Genomic DNA, 21,793 nt, shown 5'->3' with positions numbered 1-21,793 from the left:
CATTGAAGAGGATTCAAATGTCAAAGAACCTGGAGCATTCCCACAGGGTCGTGCAGATACCCTCTGGAGGAGTACATGTAGATGTGACAGCACAAGCCTGCCTTCACCCTCTCATGAACATCCCCCAAATAGTTTCATGGGATAAGCAAACAATGCCTCTTGTGGAAGATGGGCGTGTTCTAATGGAGGCAGCAGAAGATGAACAGTGGGACAACAAAGGGCCATTAGAGAGCCACAGACAGCGTATGCTACAGGTTGGTGAGGATATTCAGGAAGACAAGGAACTGGAGAATGAACATTGGAGCTCTGAGCGAAGGTCTAGCATTTGAGATAATGGGAGGTTCTCTGAACCTGGCTGCCTTCCATAGAGATCTAGGTCCAAATTAAAGAAAACATCCCCTGGCCACAGTCAATCCTTGTACCCCGGTTGTGTTTTTGTCTTTTTGTCAAACAATGCACATGCACATATTTGACAGAGAGACAGAGAGATCACAATCAGGGTGTAGAGCTGGAGAGGGAAAAGCTGACTTACCCCTGAGCAGGGAACCTGAGACCAGAGTCGATGCCAAGACCCTGGGATCATGAGTTGAGCTGAAGGCCGCCTCTGAACTGATAGACACAATCCATGACACAACCTTTGACTTCTGAATATGTCCTAGTTCTAGACGTGAACCACTGCTCTGTCATTGTTCACAAATGAAGGGGAAATGGATTTTGGCTTGGGCTGGTGTTGCTTGAGCAACCTGGCCTGCTTTGAGAGCTGGTATAGTTTGTCCTCTTGAGGTAAGTGACTTGGCTATGTACAAACTACACTCCCACGCATATTTAGGTAAAGAGAATTCCTCCATTGAATGAAACTATGTCTTGTGGTTCCATGCTTCTGTGGATGGTGATGTGAGTCCTCCTTGCCTCTGAATCTGGATCTCTGTTTCTGCTCCCAGATGAGGGACAGTTTTAGCTCTGAATTCTCAAATCCATGTTCAGCCCTCTTTTTTTTCTCTCACTCCTACTTCTCCTACAATAAGCACCTCTTTCTATTCCTTGGAGTCAATGACTTTCCTAAGCTCATTGTCATGTTTCATCATTCTTCCTTCTTTCTTTGGATTTGTTTCCTTATTTACCATTCCTTTTCTGCCAGGTCAAAAATTTGGTCCTTTGCTTCTGCCAGCTTCTTGGACTTTTCCTTCAGTCTGCTACCAATCTTTTCTTTAGAAATTCTTTATTTATTTTATTTTATTTTACTTTATTTTATTTCTATCAGTTTAATCTATGTGTTTTGAGACTCCCTGATATCTTTCTGCTTTCAATCCTCCATTGGGCGTGTTATATGTGAGGTTTCACTCCGATTACCTGGCCATGATAATTTCTTGTCTTCTTCCTTGGCAACAATTGATTCTTCCATCTTTGTCTTGGATATAGGTCTCTGACTCTTTCTCAGTATTTGAAAAATCCATTCTGTTTTTTATCCTGATGGTAATTTCTTTAGAAATAAGATATCATGGAGTGCCCAAGGGCTGGCCCTTGAGGGAGTCTCAGGTATGTGTGTGTGGCATGCATGCCCTCTGCTGTTGTATCATAGCTGCCCCCTGTCCTTGAGACCAGTCATCTGCAGAGGCTCTCTTTGCCAGCCTTTTGGTGTGTTTGGGGTCTGGGCTGAATAGGCTGAGGTTTAGCTTGGTGGGATCTGGTGTGCCTGTGAAAGGAGAAATTCAACCTTCACAACAGAATGAATGCCTGTAGCATTCTGTGGTCAGGGGACAGCCTATGGACAGGGCTTTCTTCTAGTCCCCTATGGGAGAATCTGTTCTCTTAAAATGAAGCAAGTTGGACTGAGGAACACAGTACCCTATGTGTTCCATGGTTAGAATTTCGTGTTTGCAGGAGAGGCAATTAAAGCCCTCACCAACCTGTCTTTGGCCAGTAGCTCGGGCTTGATGCTGCCTGTGCGAGAGCCCCAAATTTCTTTTGCCCCCATCAAATCATCTCCAAGAACACTGCCTCTCACTAATGTACAGCCAGAACCCACCATCTTCCCACTGTGTCACCTGGTATTGTCTCTAATCGTGGTTTCCAGGCTGTCTTCACCTGGCTATTTGTTGGTGTTCTCTGACAGAGAAATACAGTGTTCTTTTGAGTTGATATGCCAAGGCTGCTGATCTAAAATCTCCAGGCCTCAAGGCCCTTTGTTGGCATGAACTAGTATGATTCAGACCCCCTGATGGTCAGAATCAATGGAATTGGAGAACGTACTCCTTGTGGGTTCCAAGTGTGCTCCGATCTCTTGTGGCTTTGCCCATTGCATTGTCTCACTGCCTTCTGAATTACCAACTTTCCACTTTTCCCCTAAACCATGTCTCCAGTCTTCTCCCATAGTGATTGCAACTTATTCTCTCTTTTGCTATGGAGTTTGCTTTGTGGGCTCCAGTTCATTTCTGCCATGTTGAAGTTGATGTGGTAATCTTCCTGTTGTGTTCCTGGATAAAGACAAGTCTGGAGTTACCAGACACTACTACCATCTCACTGTCCTGAAAAAGCCCCACAGAATCTTACCCAGCCATAAGCAAGAATGAATTCTTTCCACTTGCCTCATGTGGCAGAATTGTGGAGAGCATTAGCCTACGTCACATCTATCAGTCCCAGAAAGACAAATAACATACAATTTCACTCTCTCATGACTGTCAAGAGACATATGAAAAAGCAAGGGAAAAATGGACAAATAATACGACACTACCCAGGCACACAAAATGTGGTGTTTGTTGAGGTCAGGTTTGAGAAAATATGTGTTTATCAAAGAGGACAAAAGATGACATTCTTTGTAGGAAATGTGGCTGAAAGAGAGGGAATGTGAGTTTTCAAGGCATGTCAAATGGAACTGCTATCCATTAAATACCGACTTCCTATCTCCATCAATTTAATTATAATTGTTATTTGAAACACACTCAGCACACACACACACACACACACACACACACACACACACACACAGATAAGACACACAAAAGATGGGGAGGAAGTGAAGAATAGCACTAATGAAGCAAACCCAAAAGAAAAGAACTGAGAGAAAAGGATAAATTCCAAGACACATATTCACTCCAAAGATTAGGTCAGGAAACCTACAAAATCTCAGCTCTGTAGTAGTGACTAAAGCGTTTGAAGCAGTAATCAAACCCCTGTCAACACACAGATGGCGAGGTGCAAATCATTTCCTGTTCAACTCTTCTAGACATTTAGAGAAGGCAATGCCATTTTCTTCTCATCAATTCCACAAATGGAGGAGGTGGATGAACTCCACTTTACTAGTATAAAGACCCAATTCAAATAATGACATTTTAGGAAATAAATTATATTCCATTTCAATAATTAAACATAATAAAAATATAATTCTTTCCTTTTCTCTGTCTGTCTTCACCTGCATTTGAAAGGGCCAGCTTGTTTTTGTATTATTTTGTACTGTTGAGGAAGCCAGCCTGTCATCCATCATCCATTTTTGACAGAGTATTCACTGATGCTTCAGTTCCATATATGACCTAGTACTCCGCCTAAGATATGCCAGAACTCTTCAACACCCATTAGCCCGTTCCCTCATTCCCTGCATGTCTCTTTTTTCCTTGACTCTCAGCTTGATTCCTCAGAGTTCTGAGTTACTCTTGGTTTGTCTCCTTCTCTGACTTATCCCCTTCAGTTTTTCCTTCTTTCTACTAAGGGCCGTGGTATTCGTCCTAGGGCACATATGAGAGAAGCCATATGATATTTCCCTATGTCTCCTTGCCCATTTCATTTCACAAACCCAGTCCTGTGGCATTCATGCCAGTGCAAGAATCAAGAGTTCATCCTCCCTAATTGCTGAGGAATACTCTGTTGCCAATATGGACCACACCTTCTTTATCCACTAGTCTTTGCAAGGACATAGCAGCTCAATCCTCAGTTCTGTTCAAGTGAGCCTTATATAAGTCTTGTTCTTGTTGCTGTTCTGTTGAGAAAGCCTGCCTATCATCCATCATCCGTTTTTGACAGAGTATTCAGGGATGCTTTAGTTGCATGTACGTCCAGTGCTCCTCTTAATATATTCCACAACTCCTGACTACCCATTAAGCAGTTCTCTTTTTGGTAAACCTCAGCTGGATTCTCAGAGTCCTGAGTCACTCCTGGTAGGTCTCCTTCTCTGACTTTTTGCCCGTCAGTATTCCCTTCCTTTTCCATTTCCCAACAGCAGGGCATGGGACATTCATGTCAAGGCAAGGTCCAGGGGTTCATTCACTTCGATGGCAGAGGAATACTGAGGTGCCGAAATGGACCCAAACTTCCTGATCCACTAGTCCTTGCAAGGGCATTGCGGCTCACTCCAAAGGTCTGCTCGAATGGGCCTTGCAAGCCGTCTATATACGCCGTCCCTTTCCTTCTGACTAAAGAGTCTTGGTCCACATGTCTATACCCGTTACCACAACAAGTACAGTTAACTAATAATGACAACGGTTTCGGTCCAGGCCTCTTCATTGAGAGTTAGCTCAGATGCAGAATATCACTCTCCTCAAAGACTTTGCAAAGGTATTTAAGGGAAAGCCAGGTAGACAGAGGCCTCAGCCCTTAGCCGCGTGTTTCAGAACACTAGGAGACGAGGACACAGACGGCACCATATAGCGATGCCCTCACCTTTTACCTCGGAAAGGGACTTTCCGTACCTTAGTCATCACTGACCCATAAGCAAAAGACGCTGACAAAGTACGCTCTCACCCACAGGACGAGAAACCCCACGGAGAGCTGCTCATACACGCGACCTCACCTTTTCTTGAGATATCTAGAAATTGTAGTGTAAAAGGACACCTTGCCGTCTCCGGGGATATGTTGGCCTAAAGGAAGGTATACTGAATGTCATTTTCCTTCCTCTATGTCTCCAGAAAGGGGAAGTTTGACATTAAACCACAAGACATCCTGAGTTCTTGATCAGGTTCAGAGGGCTCTTGTTTTGTCCTTCCTGGGGCTTCCTACTTAAAGCCATAGGACACCAAGGTCATGGGAGAGGGACAGCTGCTTCAGTGAAGCCAGCATCTGTGATGTCACAAAGCTTTGAGGTCATAGCAACCACTCCTCATCAACCCAGGCCTGATCACTACACTTGACTGGAGTAGTCATGGGTGGGCCAAGAGGACCCCAGGCCGTCCCAAACTGCTGGAGCCGCCTGGGTCTCTCACCAAGGCAGTTTGCGAAGCGAGTCGGTGTCACCTTCTCCATGGCCCAATTCATAGTATTTGGTCGTGAGTGTCAGCACCAGCCCTCTGGACCTCGGAGAAAGGCAAGATGCCGCATTCCATCTTAGCACCGACAAGCCAAGAAACTAACAGACCGCAAGCAATGCCTCAGGGGAGGAAATCTGAGCCCTGCGTAAGGGTGAGACCCTCCCACCAAATCATGGAGCATCTCAACAGGAAAAGGTCCACCCAAGGGAAGCTCAAAGTGAACCCCCGCAACCGTGCCAAAGACATGTCTGGAGTCTTCCACAGAAAGCACACGAGTACCTCGATGGTCTCCAGAAACGGTGCCAACAAGGCCTCCCAATCTTCCAAAAAGACCATGCATCCAAGGCAGAGTCTACACCCTAGAACCTTAGGTCCAGGACGGACTCATGTTCTTGGAGTCCACAGAAGCCAACGGAGAGCATGTTGGAAGAGACCCATAGCCCAATGAAGCCAACTGAAAGACTTCCGTGCCCATTTCAGGAAGACAACTTGTATGTGCAAAAGGACGCATTGAAGAGGATTCGAATGTGGAAGAACCTTGAGCACTCCCTCATGGTGGATCAGCTACCCTCTGTGGAACTGCATGGAGATGTGGCAGCACAAGCCTGCCTTCACCCTCTCATGACCATCCCCCAAATGGTTACATGCGATAAGCAAACAGTGCCTCTTGAGGAAGATGGGCATGTTCCAATGGAGCCCCGAGAGGATGCACAATGTGTTAACAAGGGGTCAGTACAGCACGACAGACAGCGGATGCTGCAGGTTGGTGAGGAGATCCAGGAAGGCAAAGAACAGGAGAATGAACAAGGAAGCTCCAAGCGAAGGTCGGGCATTTTAGGATGGTGGGAGGTTCTCTATACCTGGCTGCCCTCCATAGGAACCTAGGTCCAAATTCAATAAAACATCCTTTGGCCCCAGTCAATTATTGTGCACTGTTTTTGTCTTTGTTATCTTATCGAACATGCACATGCACGTTTGGACAGAGAGGCAGAGAGATCCCAATCAGGGGGTGGAGCTGGAGAGGGAGAAGCTTACTTGCCCCTGAGCAGAGAACCTGAGAACAGAGTCAATGCCAAGGCCCTGGAATCATGAGTTGATCTGAAGGCCGCGTCTGAACTGATGGACACAACCCGGGACCCAACAATTGACTTCTGAATACCTCCTGGTTCTAGACAGAACCGCTGCTCTGTCATTGTTCAGAAATGCAGGGGATAAGGATTTTGGCTTGGCTGCTGTTGCTTGAGCTATCCGGCCTGCTTCGAGAGCTGGTATAGCTTTTCCTCTTGAAGTCAGTGACTGGGCTATGGACAAACTATTCTCCGATGCCTATTTGCCTAAAGAGAATACCTCCATGCCTAGATTTTCAGGGGTAATGGCACTATGTCTTTAGGTGCTCCGCTTCTGTGGAAGGTGTTGGGAGTCCTCTGTGCCTCTGATTCTGGACCACTTTCTCTGCTCCCAGATGAGGGTCCTTTTCAGCCCCGAGTTCTCCAATCTAGGATAAGCCCTCTTTTCTTTCTCTCACTCTTACTTCACCTACAAGAGGCACCTCTTTCATTAACTTGGTGATTCCCTAAGCTCACTATCATGTTCCATCAAAGAATACATTCAAATGGCCAACAGACACATGAAAAAATGCTCCACATCACTCGGCATCAGGGAAATACAAATCAAAACCAGAATGAGATACCACCTCACACCGTTCAGAATGGCTAAAATGAACAAGTCCGTCAATGACAGATGCTGGCGAGGATGTGGAGAAAGGGCAACCCTCCTACACTGTATGTGGGAATGCAAGCTGGTGCAACCACTCTGGAAAACAGCGTGGACGTGCCTCAAAAAGCTGAAAATAGAACTACCCTATGACCCAGTGCTTGTAGTACTGGGTATATACCCTACAGATACAAACGTGGCATTCTGAAGGGGCACATGCACCCAAATGTTTATAGCAGCAATGTCCACAATAGTTAAACTATGGAAAGAAACTAAATGTCCTTCAACAGATGAATCAATAAATAAGATGTGGTATATATGTTCAATGGAATACTATGCAGCCATCAAAAAAAAATGAAATCCTGCTATTTGTGATGACGTGGATGGAACTAGAGGGTATTATGCTTGGCGAAATAAATCAATCTGAGAAAGACAACTATCCTATGATCTCCCTGATATGATGAAGTGGAGATGCAACATAGGCAGTTTCGGGCGTACGAAAAAAAAATAAAAAAAGATGGTATTAGGAGGGAGACAAACCATAAAAGACTGAATCTCACAAAACAGACTGAGGGTTGCTGGGGGGAGGTGTGTTGGGAGAGGATGGTGGGGGTATGGACATTGGAGAGGGCAGGTGCTATGGTGAGTGATGGTGAGTGCTGTGAATCACAGACCTGTACCCCTAGGGATAAAAACACATTATATAAAAAATTTTAAAAAATAATTTAAAAAACCCATTAAAGAAAAAACACAGATTGCAAGCCCAGAGCTAATCTCATATTCAATCAAAACTTTTGAAAGTTTTCCCCTTAAAGATCAGAAGAAAGACAAGTGTGTCCATTTTCACTACTCTCATTTGACACAGTAGTGGATGTCCTAGCCAGAGAAACAAGGAACACAAAGAAATAAGAGACTCCAAAAAAAAAAAAAAAAAAAGGAAGAAGTAAAATTTTCTTTTTTTGGATAACATGAACTTACATGTTAAAAAATCCTAAAAAATTCACAAAAAATTTGAATAAACAAATTTAGTAAAATTACCAAATACAAGATCAATATATAAAAGAAAAGAATTTTGTTTTGTTTCTTTTTTTTTTTATGGACTGCTTCCCAGTTTGTCATGTCATCCTTGTTCAGTGATCACGCTAATCTTCTCTGCATCATTCCAATTTTAGTATATGTGCTGCCAAAGTAAGCACAAGACAGGAGCATTTTAACATTCTAATGATGAACTATCTGAAAAAATAAAGAAAACAATCTAATTCACAATAGCATCAAAAATAATAAAATACTTAGGAATAGATTTAACTAAGAAGATGAAAGATCTGTACTCCATAAACTATGACATTGATAAAGAAATTGAAGGTGACAGAAATGGAAAGATAGCTCATATTTATGAATGGTAAGAATTAACATTGTTAAAATGTCCATACTACCGTAAACCATCTGTAAATCCAATTCCTATCAAAAATCCAATGTTAGGGGCGCCTGGGTGGCTCAGTGGGTTAAGCCGCTGCCTTCGGCTCTGGTCATGATCCCAGGGTCCTGGGATCGAGCCCCGCATCAGGCTCTCTGCTCAGCAGGAAGCCTGCTTCCTCTTCTCTCTCTGCCTGCCTCTCTGCCTGCTTGTCATCTCTCTCTGTCAAATAAATAAATTAAAAATCTTAAAAAAAAATCCAATATTATTGTTTTACAGAAGTAAGTAAAGAATCCTAAAGTTTATATGAGACCATAAAAGACAACAAATAATCAAAGCAGTTCTGAGAAAGAATGAAGAAGGGAGATTACACTTCTTGATTTGAAACTATACTACAAAGCCCTCATGCTCAAAACAATAAAGTATACTGGCATAAAAACAGACCAATAAACAAGTAGAACAGAATTGAGAGTCCAGAAATAAATCCTTTCATACAGTCACCTAATATTTGACAGGGGCCAACATATGTAATGGGGAAAGATAGTCTGTTCAATAAATGATATTTAAAACTGAATAGTCACATAAACAGTATGAAAAGGGAACCTTATATCACTCATAAGTCTGAACTTGAAATAGATTAAAGACTTAAAGGTGATGCATGAAACTAAATTTCCTAAAGGAAAACATAGGAAAAATTCTCCTTGACATTGGTCTTGCCAATAGTTTTTTGGATACCAGACTAAAAACACAAGCAAAAAAAGCAAAAATAAATAAATGGTATTACATCAAACTAACGTTTCTGCATTGCCAAAAAAAGGGAGAGAGAATGAAAACACAATCCACAGAATGTAAGAAAATACTTACGAATCTTATATCTGAAAAGAGGTTAATAACCAACAGATACAAATAGAAAAAAATATATGATTAAAAAAATAGCAAAAGGATCTCAATAGACTTTTTTTTTCAAAAAAGTTATATAAATGACCAACAGGAGCATTAAAAAGTGCTCAACGTAAAAATCTCAGGGCAAAGTCCTTATGTTGTTGTTGTTGTTGTTTACCTCTGAAAAACACAGCAAGATATTAGAATATATACTACCAAAAAATTGAAACTAACCAATTTTGGTAAATATTGGGGAAAACGGGGAACTTATGCACTGTAATAGGGATATAAATTTGTATGGAAAACAGTATGGAGATTATTCATATTATTAAAAGTAAAATTACCATATGATTCAGTAATCCCACTTCTAGGTATCTATCTAAAGAAAACGAAGTTCACTGTTCAAAGACATATCTGCACTCTTATGTTTATTATAAAATTATTAACTCTAAGCAAGAGATGGAAATAACTTCAGTATCCATTAATGGATGAATGAGTAAAATAAGTATGGTAAATATATACTACGGAATACTACTTAACCATGAAAAATTAAGAAATACTGCCATTTACAACAGCATGGATGGATCTTGAAGGTATTATTCTAAGTGAAATATTTCAAAGATTTTATATATTTTTTTAATTTATGTATTATGATATCCCTTACATACAGAATCTGAGGAAAAGGAAAACTAATGGAAACTTAGAGTTGAGTTGACAAGGGGTGAACCTGGGGTGGAGTAAGGTGGTCCAAGGGTGCAAACTTGCAACTATAATATGAAAAAGTTCTGGGGATCTAATGTACAGCATGATGATCATAGTTAATAAGATATACATACTTTTTTTTATTGTGCTTCCCTTTATTAAACTTTGCATATATCACATTCTTACAAGTTGAAAGTTTATAGCAATCTTGTATAAAAGAGGTCTGCTGCCACCATTTTTCTAACAACATTTGTTCATTTTGTGTCTCTTTGTCACATGTTGGTAATTCTTGCAATATATCAAGTTTTTTCATTATTATTGTATTTGTTATGGTGATCTGTGATCAGTAATTATGACCCACTGAAAACTCAGAACTAGTGTACTTAAGGTATATACATTGTTTTTCTTTAAAAACATAATGCTTTTGAACAGTGCAGTATAGTTTTTATTTTTTATATGCACTGGGAAACATAATTTTTTATATGCACTGGGAAACCAAAAAATATAATAATTTGACTTAGTTTATTGAGATAATCACTTTATTGAGGCAGTCTGGAACAAAACCCACAAGACCTCTGAAGTTTATCTCTACTATACTATATACATAAAAGTTGCTAAGAGAGTAGATCTTAAAATTCCTTATGATAAATGCATAAAAAACAGTGGCAACTATACGAGATAGTAGATGTATTAACATTTTTATGTAGATTATATTGCAATAAAGATGTATAGCAATTTATCAAATTGTACAAAATTTACACAATGTTAAAGGTTTGCAATGTTATAAGAAATCATTTCTTAAATTTACAAATATGTCGATTTTTTTCAATAAACCTGGAAAAAACTTTTTGTAGAATTAATCTATTTTTCAAAAAATGAAGTAAGGCAGTAGAAACTGCAACTAACTCTGAAATAATAGAATATAAAATCCATTTTCATTATATACACTGTGACAAAAAGTATTACTTAGTTTACAATGGAGGAGTACTTATGAAACATGAAGGATGGTCTATAAATAAGGCTGAAAGAGCTCAGTTTTAAGGTTTAAATTTAAAATCTTCTTTTGAAATACTAAACTGACCACCCAGTGTTCCAAACATCAATGTCTTAACTGCATGAATTTATTTCATACAACTCTATAATCTAGTTTCATAAGAAAACAGCATGCAAATTTTGAATAAGACAGACTTGCTTAAGTTTCATGTTCAACAGTAAAGGATACCTCCCTAAAAACAAATAGAAGACAAATCAGCATATTTATTATGATAATTATTATTCATAAAGAGATTCATATTGAATTAGGGAATATATATCCTCAGAGGGGGTAAAGTAAAATGAAATTTATTTTGGTAAATGTGTCTATGAATAGTCAATACAATGCCTCAATATAAATGAATATTACCATTTTGAACAATTTAATTACTATTACTAGAATTATTATAAGTATAAAAATAGCTATCATTTTAGCATGGAATATGAGATTCTCATGCTCCATGCTTCATCACATACACACAACAACGCAGCATAATAAGTATTATCATCACCATTTCATGGGTGAAAAAACTGAGGCTAACACATTTGGATAACTGGTTTATGATTACATGGGTAGCAAAAATGCATCACACTAATTTAGGCTTTATGATTTCAGAATTGTACTCTTACCATTGCACATTCTATTACTCTGTAAATACTTGGCCTGTTTTCATTTGGTTCTTTAATTTTATTCATGTGGTGATGGCTTAAAGCTTCATTTAAAGGAAGCTTAAAAATTTCATTTAACCAAAAGCTCCCAAGAATTAAAAATGTCATTGATCTAATGTAGACATGGATATCATTAGTTAATGGGTAACTATATATTTTCCACTCTAGTGAGATAAAAGAGTATTTTTCTAAGTTTTAGTCTCTCAGTGTTAAAAAGGACTTTGTTAAAATAGAAATATTTAGACAAAGGTGATCAAAAGTCTGGATCAGGTCACCTTAAGGTAAATATTAGGAACATGAGGAAACAAATGGAGATTTGAACACTGAGCTATGATATAATGAATGGTTTCAAGTATTTAGTAGAGTATAGAAAAGCCCTTTAAAGCCTGGTCTTAGCCTAGCATTGCAGCTTCTGGGATATCTATCTATCATCTATCTATCTAGATATAATGTGAAAACTTTTTTAACTTAAAGATTTTGAGAAATAGAACATAATCAGCACCATAGAAGATCTGTTTATGATAACAACCTAGCCCCTCCTCCCAGTTTGTTAATATTCTCTCTTATTTAATGTAACATTGTGCAAATAGACCACTACTGATCTGCTGTTATGAATGAAATAGCTATAATCATCTGTTTGCATATCCTGGTGAAAATATTCATTTAGTTCCATGTTGTATTTCTAGGAATGGACCAAATTTTTATTTTTATTTTTAAGTTTTCTAAATATTGTCCAACTTACCTCAAATGTTTTTATTATGGGCACTTTCATTCTTTCACATTCTTGCAAGGCAATTTTACTGTTGCCCAATATGGTAAGTGTGTAATAGTATGTCATTTTAGGTTTTAATTTATTATTAATTTAATTTAATTTAATTCCAGATTCATAATAAAGATAAACAGTTTTTATATATGAGTGGCCATTTGGATTACCCTTTCTGAAAAGTGCATGCTCAAATCTTTTGATATCTTAACATTGTGTCATACTGACTTCTTTAATAGTAGATTTTCTGAATGAACTTTAAGCTGTGTAGGTCTTCTCTATTTTATTTTGAACTTGTTTTCATTTCAAAATCTTTATATTTATTTTCATAATCTGCTTTTATTTTTCTTTGTCTATTATCTATCTATCTATCTATCTATTTATTTGCAAGCAAGAGAGAGCGAGCAAGTGAGAGTGCAGGGAGGGATAGAAAAAGAAGGGAAAAGAATCTTAAGCAGACTCCAGGCTCAGCACAGAGCCCAACTCTGGGCTCTATTTCACAACCCTGACATCATGACCTGAGCCAAATGAAAGAGATAAAATAAAATTAAGGTGTTAAAAAAAAAAGGAAAAAGAATTGGAGGTTTAATTAAGTGAGCCACCCAGGCACCCCTGTGGTACCTTAAATTAGCTGTCATATTTTTAAAGTTCTAGAGTATCCATTTGTTCATTTATAAAACCTTTCTCAATATCATTTTTAGTGTCAGTTTTTGGTTCAATTTGCTTCCCCTCTCATTTCTTTGAGCAGAGTAATCAAGCCATTTTACAATCTTTATTGATCATTTTAACATCATACTTAATCCCATTTTGTCTATCAAATCTTGTTAATGGTTTTTCTTTGTGTGCTTTGTTACATTTTGCTATGTTCAAGACATTATATTTGAAACTCTTATTGAGTAGGGATAATTAAGAGCTATAATAATGGTATGGTCCTCCTTGGTAGGATTTTCTCTTATATCTGAGACTCTACAAGACAATCATACTCCAAATTCAGTGATTGACTTTCTCAGTTTACACAGAAGGCAAGGTAGGCTATAGTCTTATTTCTGCTTCTCCTTGTGCTTTGGGGATCTCAAGTTAAATTTGGGTTGTACCAAAGTCCTCAAATTTGATTGCTGCTGGATTTTGAATTTTGTTTCTCTAGTATCAAGAGTCTATGAACAACACAGCTCAGTGTGTTTTAGCAGTTTCAAATGCTCTCATAGCTAAAATGGCTTCAGGGCATATATCTCTAGGCTCTCATTGTATTTCGTATTTTGGCCCAGTAATCCCTCACTTATTTTTATAATCATTCTGATATTTTTAACTTTAAAAGCTATTTTGTCTGGATTTTTAGTTGTCTTAAGTAGGAGTTTTTAGATCACCATTACTAGAAGCAACAACAAATATACATGAAAATATCTGCAGTAGTTTATCACATCTTTATGGCTTTGAACTTCCATAAGCTGAGGCATCCTTCTCTAATCACTTAGGCAAACTCCAATTTACCCTTTAAAACAACCCAAGAATTGCTTCATTTAAGAACATGTTCAGGGATGACTCTTCCCCACTGTTCTTACCAACATTCCCACACACTCTTTGCTACCCAAAGCTTGTTTATGAACTTTCGTTAGGTATATCAGCGTGACCAGAATTTTGCTCTATTGTATTTTTGTCCTTTAGAGCTGTAATTAAATATGAATTCCATAGAAAGTCTGTCTCTTTTCTTTCAAACCTGGGTTAGTTATTTCTTCTCATTCTTTGTCAGAAGTTACTTTATTAGAGAAACTTATAGCTCTATTGTGACTTTGGAGCCTTTACAGTTTTTCGACTGGAAAAATCACCCATCCCTGAGATTTTTACGCAGCTTCCTAGCTGATATTATTCAGAAATCTGTTCAAAGCAGACTTTTTCAGGGAGGCCCTTTCGGACCACTCAGTTAAAAAACCTCTTCTCAATCACTGCTCTTTTAAAAATGTGCTTATTTAGTTCAAATATGCATCTCTATTAAAGAAAAATCAGTACGTTTTTTTTTTTAAAGTTGGCTTACCTATTATCTATCTCTCCCATTAAAATGATTCCTCTGGGCTGGGGTTTTGTTGTGCTCATCTTAGGCCAGGCACTCAATAAATTGTCTCTGAATGATTGAATTGTTTGACTCCCTTGCTAGATTCTCAACTTCATGAGGCCAAGGATTGTTCTATTCAGTCCTTCTTTATCCTCAATGTCTGTTATATTGCAGTCACTTACATGACTAATGGGAAAAATCACAGAAAGAAAGAGTTAAAACTACATAAAAACCCCGTAGGTTCAATAACACAAAGCTTTCTAAAATTATTTAGCCCAGGAATTGAATACTGGCTGCACTTTTGATTTTTTTTAAATGGTATTGAATTTAATTTAAATGGAAATACTGGAATGGTAGAATAATAAAAAAATTATAAAAGCAACTTGCTCCTTAAAGTAAGAATTATATAGGACATCTCTTCTAGAAGCAAAATTTTCAAATGACAAACATCTGAAAGCATAGAAGGAGAAGTAAGAGTGTGAATTGTATTTCAATGCTCTTTTCTTTATATTCAACAAACAGCTTCATTCACACACCTTTCCAATTTTTTCAACTCTTTTGACAAAGCCTTCAGAGGAGTTACTGCTGATGACAACCATCACAGCCTAACAGGAGAAATTTTATAAAGAAAAATAATAGCATGTTTTTCCCAAATTGTTAAGGATATGGTGAAGCTCTGTCGGATTCAAAGGAGGAATGTGCAATTCCATGCTATATATAATAATAACTTGTTTTAATAGTGGCTTTGCAATTTTTCAGATATATCCATTTACTGAAACCACTATCAAATAAACAAAAACAAAGAAATGAACAGGGGTTCGAGACAGAAATTATCTAATCTAAAAATAGCACATGTTCACAGAATACACAACACATATCCCAAGTACTACTATAGGTTTCAAGTAATAGTCAAAACAATAGTAAACATGATTCAGACCCTACCAGTCAAATCATAAATGGGACCTTAACTGTAAATCCTTATCTTTAGATCAAAGCGGGTAATTGGGGGCTGAAGATACATTATAGAACTAATATGTTATAGAACTCCTCTGAAATGAGTCATTTATTCCATCACTTTTCCTGCACAGCTGCTGACCCATGTTTTGGTTCCTGGAAATAGCTGCTACCCTGTCATACTTCTTAAAAGCACATATATTGATAACTCTACTCATTCCTCCATTCCTCTGTGACTGTCACTGTGTTAAAATGTGGAGTCAGCTGACTCACTTGTGATGGTAATAAAGTAGATGAGTTTGCAAAGTATTTTGTTATTTCTAAAAATGCAAAAACCAAATTACATTGAAATCATAAGGGGTGTTTCAGGGAGAGCTGTAGGATGTGGTTTCTTGTGTAATCCACAGAGATTAGCTCCAACACATATTTAAACTCTCCTCTAGGAGCAACCTTAGTGGTAAAGCAAGAAGATAAACAGATGTATACACACCCTGGCACAAAATTATCACTTATGTTTGGCTTCCTAGTCTCCTCGTGTTACTTATTTATCTTAACTTCTCTCTGAAATCAGGGAACACAGAATCTCAATCAGTAGACATTTTTCTACTGAATTACCCAATAGTCCGATCATACCCCTAATACTTTTTAAAATTATTTCACTCATAATCCCAAATCTGCTTTGCTTCCTCATCTTAGTACACTGTAATTTGATTTCAAAATGAGGACAGTTGTCAGTAATGCCACATTCATTCATCTATTTTACAATTCCATGTGCTTATAACTATGAAGATATGTTAATAACATCCATTCCAATAAGCCACCCTAAATTTATTATCATGAAACAAGACCTCAAGAAAGAGAATTCAAAATCATCCATGTATTTGCAACTTATTGCAATAAAGCCTTTATCAATAGACTTCCCTGTGCACATGGTGGTCAAATTGCTGGTGAAAACCAGCCAGATCTATTACAAGCTTTCTCATGGCTTTTAGGTAACCCAAGTGAGCCTTTATTGATACTGGGAAGGGATAAAGCAGGGAAGGGATAAACAGTGCTATAAGATTTGGCTAGACAAAAGTAATGACTCTCATTACAAAGTGAGTATTTTTTTTTCAAGCTTTAGTTCAGTTTATTTTTCTTGTATAAAACTATGTAGTAGCCACAGCTGGAGCCTGGGTCCTCTGAACAGAGACTCTGGTGTGGGTCTTCACAAGATGGTCCGTGAACTCCTGATAGGGAGACTTGGTGAACACAGTCTCCTTCCAGAGATCAGGGGTGAGATAGCTGTAGGTCTTGGAGATGGCATCGAAAGTAGCCTTGGCAAAGTTCCCTAGGGTGGCAGTGCAGCCCCTGGCCGAGGTGTAGCAGTCGTCAATACCAGCCATTATCAGCAGTTTCTTGGGCACAGGGGCCGAGACAATGCCAGTGCCTCTGGGGGCGGGGATGAGACGCACCAGCACAGAGCCACAGCGGCCAGTCACCTTGCACGGGACAGTGTGGGGCTTGCCGATCTTGTTCCCCCAGTAGCCTCGCCGCACAGGGACAATGGAAAGCTTCGCCAGAATGATGGCTCCGCGGATGGCAGTGGCTACCTCCTTGGAACACTTGACATCCAAACCGACGTGTCCATTGTAATCTCTGATGGCGACAAATGCCTTGAACCTGGTCCGCTGGCCCGCGCGCGTCTGCTTCTGCACAGGCATGATCTTCAAAACCTCGTCCTTGAGGGAGGCTCCCAAAAAGAAGTCGATGATCTCAGACTCCTTGATGGGCAGGGAGAAGAGATAGATCTCCTCCAGGGACTTGATCTTCATGTCTTTGACCAGGCGGCCCAGCTTGGTGACGGGGATCCACTCCTTGTCCGCGGCCTTGCCCCCGCGAGCTCCGCGGCCTCGGCCCCGGCCCCGACCACGGCCCCGGCCCGCCCCGGCCCCGGATGCCGCTGCCGAAGCCACCGCGGAAACCGCCGCGGCCTCCCATTCCAGGGCCCCCGGGCCCTCCGGGCCCTCTCGCAGCACCGGCGTCATCCGCCATTTGGTGTTCTCTCGGAGAGGAAACAAAGTGAGTATTTTAAAGCAAAAGAGCCTGTTGGGAATATTGTTTTATAAAATAGTGGTTTTTTTTATTAACTTTTTAAAATTCAATTAGGTAACATATAGTGTACCAATAGTTTCAAATGTAGATTTCAGTTATTCATCCATAGCATATAATAGCTAATGCTCAGTACTTACTGTTATAGCTTCTTGAAAGCAGAATTTTAACCCACTGAGCCACCCAGGCGCCCTTGAAAGCAGAATTTTAGATCACATTTTCTGATTACTTCCATGTCGTACAACACTTTCCTGCTAGCAACCTTCAAAACATACTGTTTGTTAGAGGAATTTCTTTAATAATAAATAAATAGGAATTCATTTAAATTTATAAATATATAAAATAAATAGGAATTTATTTAAATTTATTTAAATATTACACACTGTTTCATTGTTCATAAATAAGGTGATGATATTATAGCCATTAGTTGGTAGCACTGATATATCACTATCTTTTTACTTCTCAGTGCATTCTCTTTACACAAATAGATATATATTTTAAAAAATGTGAATCTGTGGCAAACTTGTAAAAAACCCTATACAGTAAAGTTTATCATTTTAAGTAATCTCAATTATCTTCCTCAATTGTGATAGTATATCCTTCTATCTAGGCCAGATATTGTATGAGGGATTTGAAGAGACATACTTTTCTAAATTTCACTTTTCTCATCTGCAAAATGCTTATCATGATCCTACAAAAAAATACACTTATAATTTTTTGATGAAAATTTATTTATTTATTTTAAGATTTTATTTCTTTATCAGAGAGAGTGGGCGAGAGAGCAAGCACAGGCAGACAGAATGGCAGGCAGAGGTAGAGGGAGAAGCAGGCTCCGGCCGAGCAAGGAGCCAGATGCGGGACTCGATCCCAGGATGCTGGGATCATGACCTGAGCCAAAGGCAGCTGCTTAACCAACTGAGCCACCCAGGCATCCCTTTTGATGAAAATTTAATCTGTATAAACAATATATTTGCTGTAATGCGTGGTTCATGGAAAACATCTTTTTTAATTATAAGCAGTATTAGAAATTAAGTAAATGTGTCTATAATATTTAAAGTTTTAACACATAATTCCACTGCTTTGCCTTATTTTCTCAAATCCCTTTACCACTTTCACTGACAGAGTCAAATGTACTTTTTCTACTAGTAGCCAGCTCTTTGTCTTTTGTCAGAAAGATGCCCTTGTGAATTATTTATAATAGAGATATTAGCAATAATAATAATAATAATAATAATAATAATAAATAGCAATGAAAATGTTAAAAAAAAAGTTTTCTTAACTAATTAGGGTTCTTAGACATCAATTAGAGGAACCACCTCGGGCAAGCAAATTAATCTGCAAGACATTCCCAGAATTAACAAGTCAGTCAGATACAGGGTTGTCTGTAGACTGAAAAGAACTAGGTTTGGAAAATAGGTAAGGACAGTGAAAAAAGTGATCAAATTTTTGGGCAAAATAAACTCTTAGGTGTCCTTTCAATGGAGTCCTGTTCATTATGTAGCAGAAACTCTGGAGATTATCTCAATCCATTGGAGTCACCCCGTTTATTAGCTTGCTATTGACAAAGTTATTTACAAACTGTAGAGCAAGAGGTTATAATGGAGAAAACTGATGGTAATGCACAGGATTCTTGTTAACAATAATGCAAGTTAGTGATTTTTCATTAGAAAACATAAATTCTATAACCCAAATTATGGGCCCAGAGCACTTCTGCTGCACAACTCTGCTTATATCCCAAATAACCATGTGAACTAGTTTTAATATCTGCTTCTCTTATTAATTTTTGAATAAAAATTCTTGACACAAGTATTTTATAATTGTGTGATAATCATGAATTTAATTTTTGGAGAACAAAACACACTTTAGCATAACTAGGTTTGTTCACAGAACCAGCCTTGATAACACACTTCTATATGTTAGAAATGATGTAATAAATGTAGAATATTGGGCACTTGTTTGGTATTCTTTGCCATGTTTTGCACTATCTAAAAAGAGATCAGTGAACTTGGACTGGAGTTAGTAGACATGGAAGAAAATAAAATATTACAGAGAAGAATACTCTGTGGTCCACAACCTAAACGGCCTGGGATTCCCATCATTTGGATCCCTGTAGCTTTACAGAAGTCAATTAAATTTTTGTATCTCTGATTAAAGTTGTTTCCCCAGTACTTTTTCAAACATCTCTTGTAAAGTATTGTTTCCCAGAAAAAAAGGGATTTTGCACATGTATCTGCCTTTGTCTCTGGTCATGATCTCAGTCAGGATCCTGGGATCGAGCCCCATATCGGGCTTCCTGCTCATTAGGGAGTATACTTCTCAGTCTCTCTCTGCAGCTACATCCCCCTGCCCCACTCATGCTCTCTCTCTCTCAAATAAATAAATACAATCTTTAATTTTTTAATTAAAAATAAGATAAATAAATTAAAATAAAAAGTCTGGGCTTACTGCCCCATTTAGCTCCTTTTGTTTTTTTGAGTTGTATTTAAAGCAGCATGAGAGAACATGAGGCTCTCAAACTTAAAAAAAAAAAGGAAAAAATTGAGTTTTGTTAGGATTTAAGATCTTGTCTGCTAGACAAAAACGTTGGCTTTGTTAACATGTGAAAATTATCAAAAGGGAATAAGATAGAATTCTAATAATTTTTGTAGAAATTAAAAATTTTCTCCAACCCAATTACATACAGACCCATTAAGTAAATTCATTCCAATGTCCCAAACCAACCTTTTCTAATAGTAATGCATCTGTGTAAACAGGGTCAACCCAAGGAATAAATAAATATTATTATTTTTTTCCTGTCTCTTCCACAGTCTCATCTGGGTATATTGGTAGCAAGCCAATTATCTATCTTATAAGACATGATATCATAAGGAAGGGTATTCTGTCCATTTGGAACAACTGAAAATCATTGTAATTTTATCTTGGTGCAGTAACTTGAGATGGCACAGTGTGGTTTATGAATATATTTTATTTTTTTTTTACTGGGAAGAAGAGATTATAGAGATATTGGTTATCCAAGAGAGACTGACAGGTGTTGATAGTTGCCAGGTCAATATCCATCTACTTTTTCCTTTAGTATCAGAAAGCACTGAGGGATTGACAACAAGGAAACTTAAAACAACATCAAATATTTTATTGTCTCTTTTCTAGTTACATTGTAACCATATGACAAAGTATCAGTCGTACAAGATATCATTCTCTTTTACCTCTATCTTTCTGCCAGAAATGTGGGCTTAATAGTGAGAACTCCAACAGCAATTTTTGCAACTGTGAATAAAAAGCCATGAAAACCTCTAAGATAGTTCACTTGACTTTCTTAAGACTCTGAACCAACACCAGAAAACACTCTCTGTAGTCTTCTTGTTAAATGAAAAATATGGTTAAACCACTTTTGACAGTCTACTACCTACAGCAAACTGTAAATCTTAATTGAAATATGTCCTCTCAGCTGTGCTTAAGCAACTGAGTCCTGAGCTTTTCAGGTTTTCAGTCTGAAAGAGTACACCTCGGGTGCTCTGAAAGGGAAGAGAAACGACACCCTGTTCTCCATATAAATTAAAGAAGAGAAATCTGTGCATTTAAGTGGGCCATATAAAATTTATCAAGCAGTTATCTCCTAACTCCTTCCTATCCAAATTACCTGATATGCTCTCCCTACTCCTTTATTCCACGTTACTGCCTTTTCACAACATGTCTTCTGTTATTTCCTTCTTGCAAGCTAGTTTTGATTTCTGCATCTAAAAAAATCAACAATCATTGTGTATTTCAATTCCCATTTTCCTCAAATGCATTGATTCTTCTTATCTATTACTCTTTTCTCATACTCAGTGTCTTTGTCTTTATGGGGTTTGTACTTTGCTTTTCCCCATCCTTTACTGCCATTATATAATCAATCTAATAACTTCTTAGAGAAAGTTAAAAATTCCCGCATAGCCACACGTGAACACAAAGTCACTGATTTTTAGCAAACCTATAAGATAGTCAGACATCCATTCAATTTCTTTTTTTTTAAGATTTTATTTATTTATTTGACAGAGAGAGATGACAAGCAGGCAGAGAGGCAGGCAGAGAGAGAGGAGGAAGCAGTCTCCCTGCTGAGCAGAGAGCCTGATTTGGGGCTCGGTCCCAGGACCCTGGGATCATGACCTGAGCCGAAGGCAGTGGCTTAACCCACTGAGCCACCCAGGCGTCCCTCCATTCAATTTCTTAACTGAGTCCCAAATGCATCCTGACTTCTAACCTAAACCTAAGCTCTACTTCTTACACGTTGTTATATGACCAAATTCTTTCAGTTC

The 21,793-nt window shown here is 38.3% G+C and overlaps 1 protein-coding gene across 1 annotated transcript in view; it reads right to left on the bottom strand.

Moving 5' to 3' along the window:
* LOC309857019 (uncharacterized protein) overlaps window positions 1-17,437 on the bottom strand; it is a gene marked incomplete at both ends in the record, with an annotated part of 169,554 nt that extends 152,117 nt beyond the window's left edge. The window contains one exon of the mRNA XM_082749923.1: window positions 16,892-17,437. Coding sequence (XP_082606049.1) covers window positions 16,892-17,437 — 546 coding nt within the window. The remainder of the gene's footprint in view (window positions 1-16,891) is intronic.
* Between the last annotated feature and the right edge of the window lie 4,356 nt (window positions 17,438-21,793).

Source organism: Mustela nivalis, assembly GCF_964662115.1.
Source record: "Mustela nivalis genome assembly, contig: HAP1_SCAFFOLD_207, whole genome shotgun sequence".
Taxonomy (NCBI): Eukaryota; Metazoa; Chordata; class Mammalia; order Carnivora; family Mustelidae; genus Mustela; species Mustela nivalis.
The sequence above is the reverse complement of the archived record's forward strand: the minus strand, read 5'-3'. Positions and strand labels throughout refer to the sequence as shown.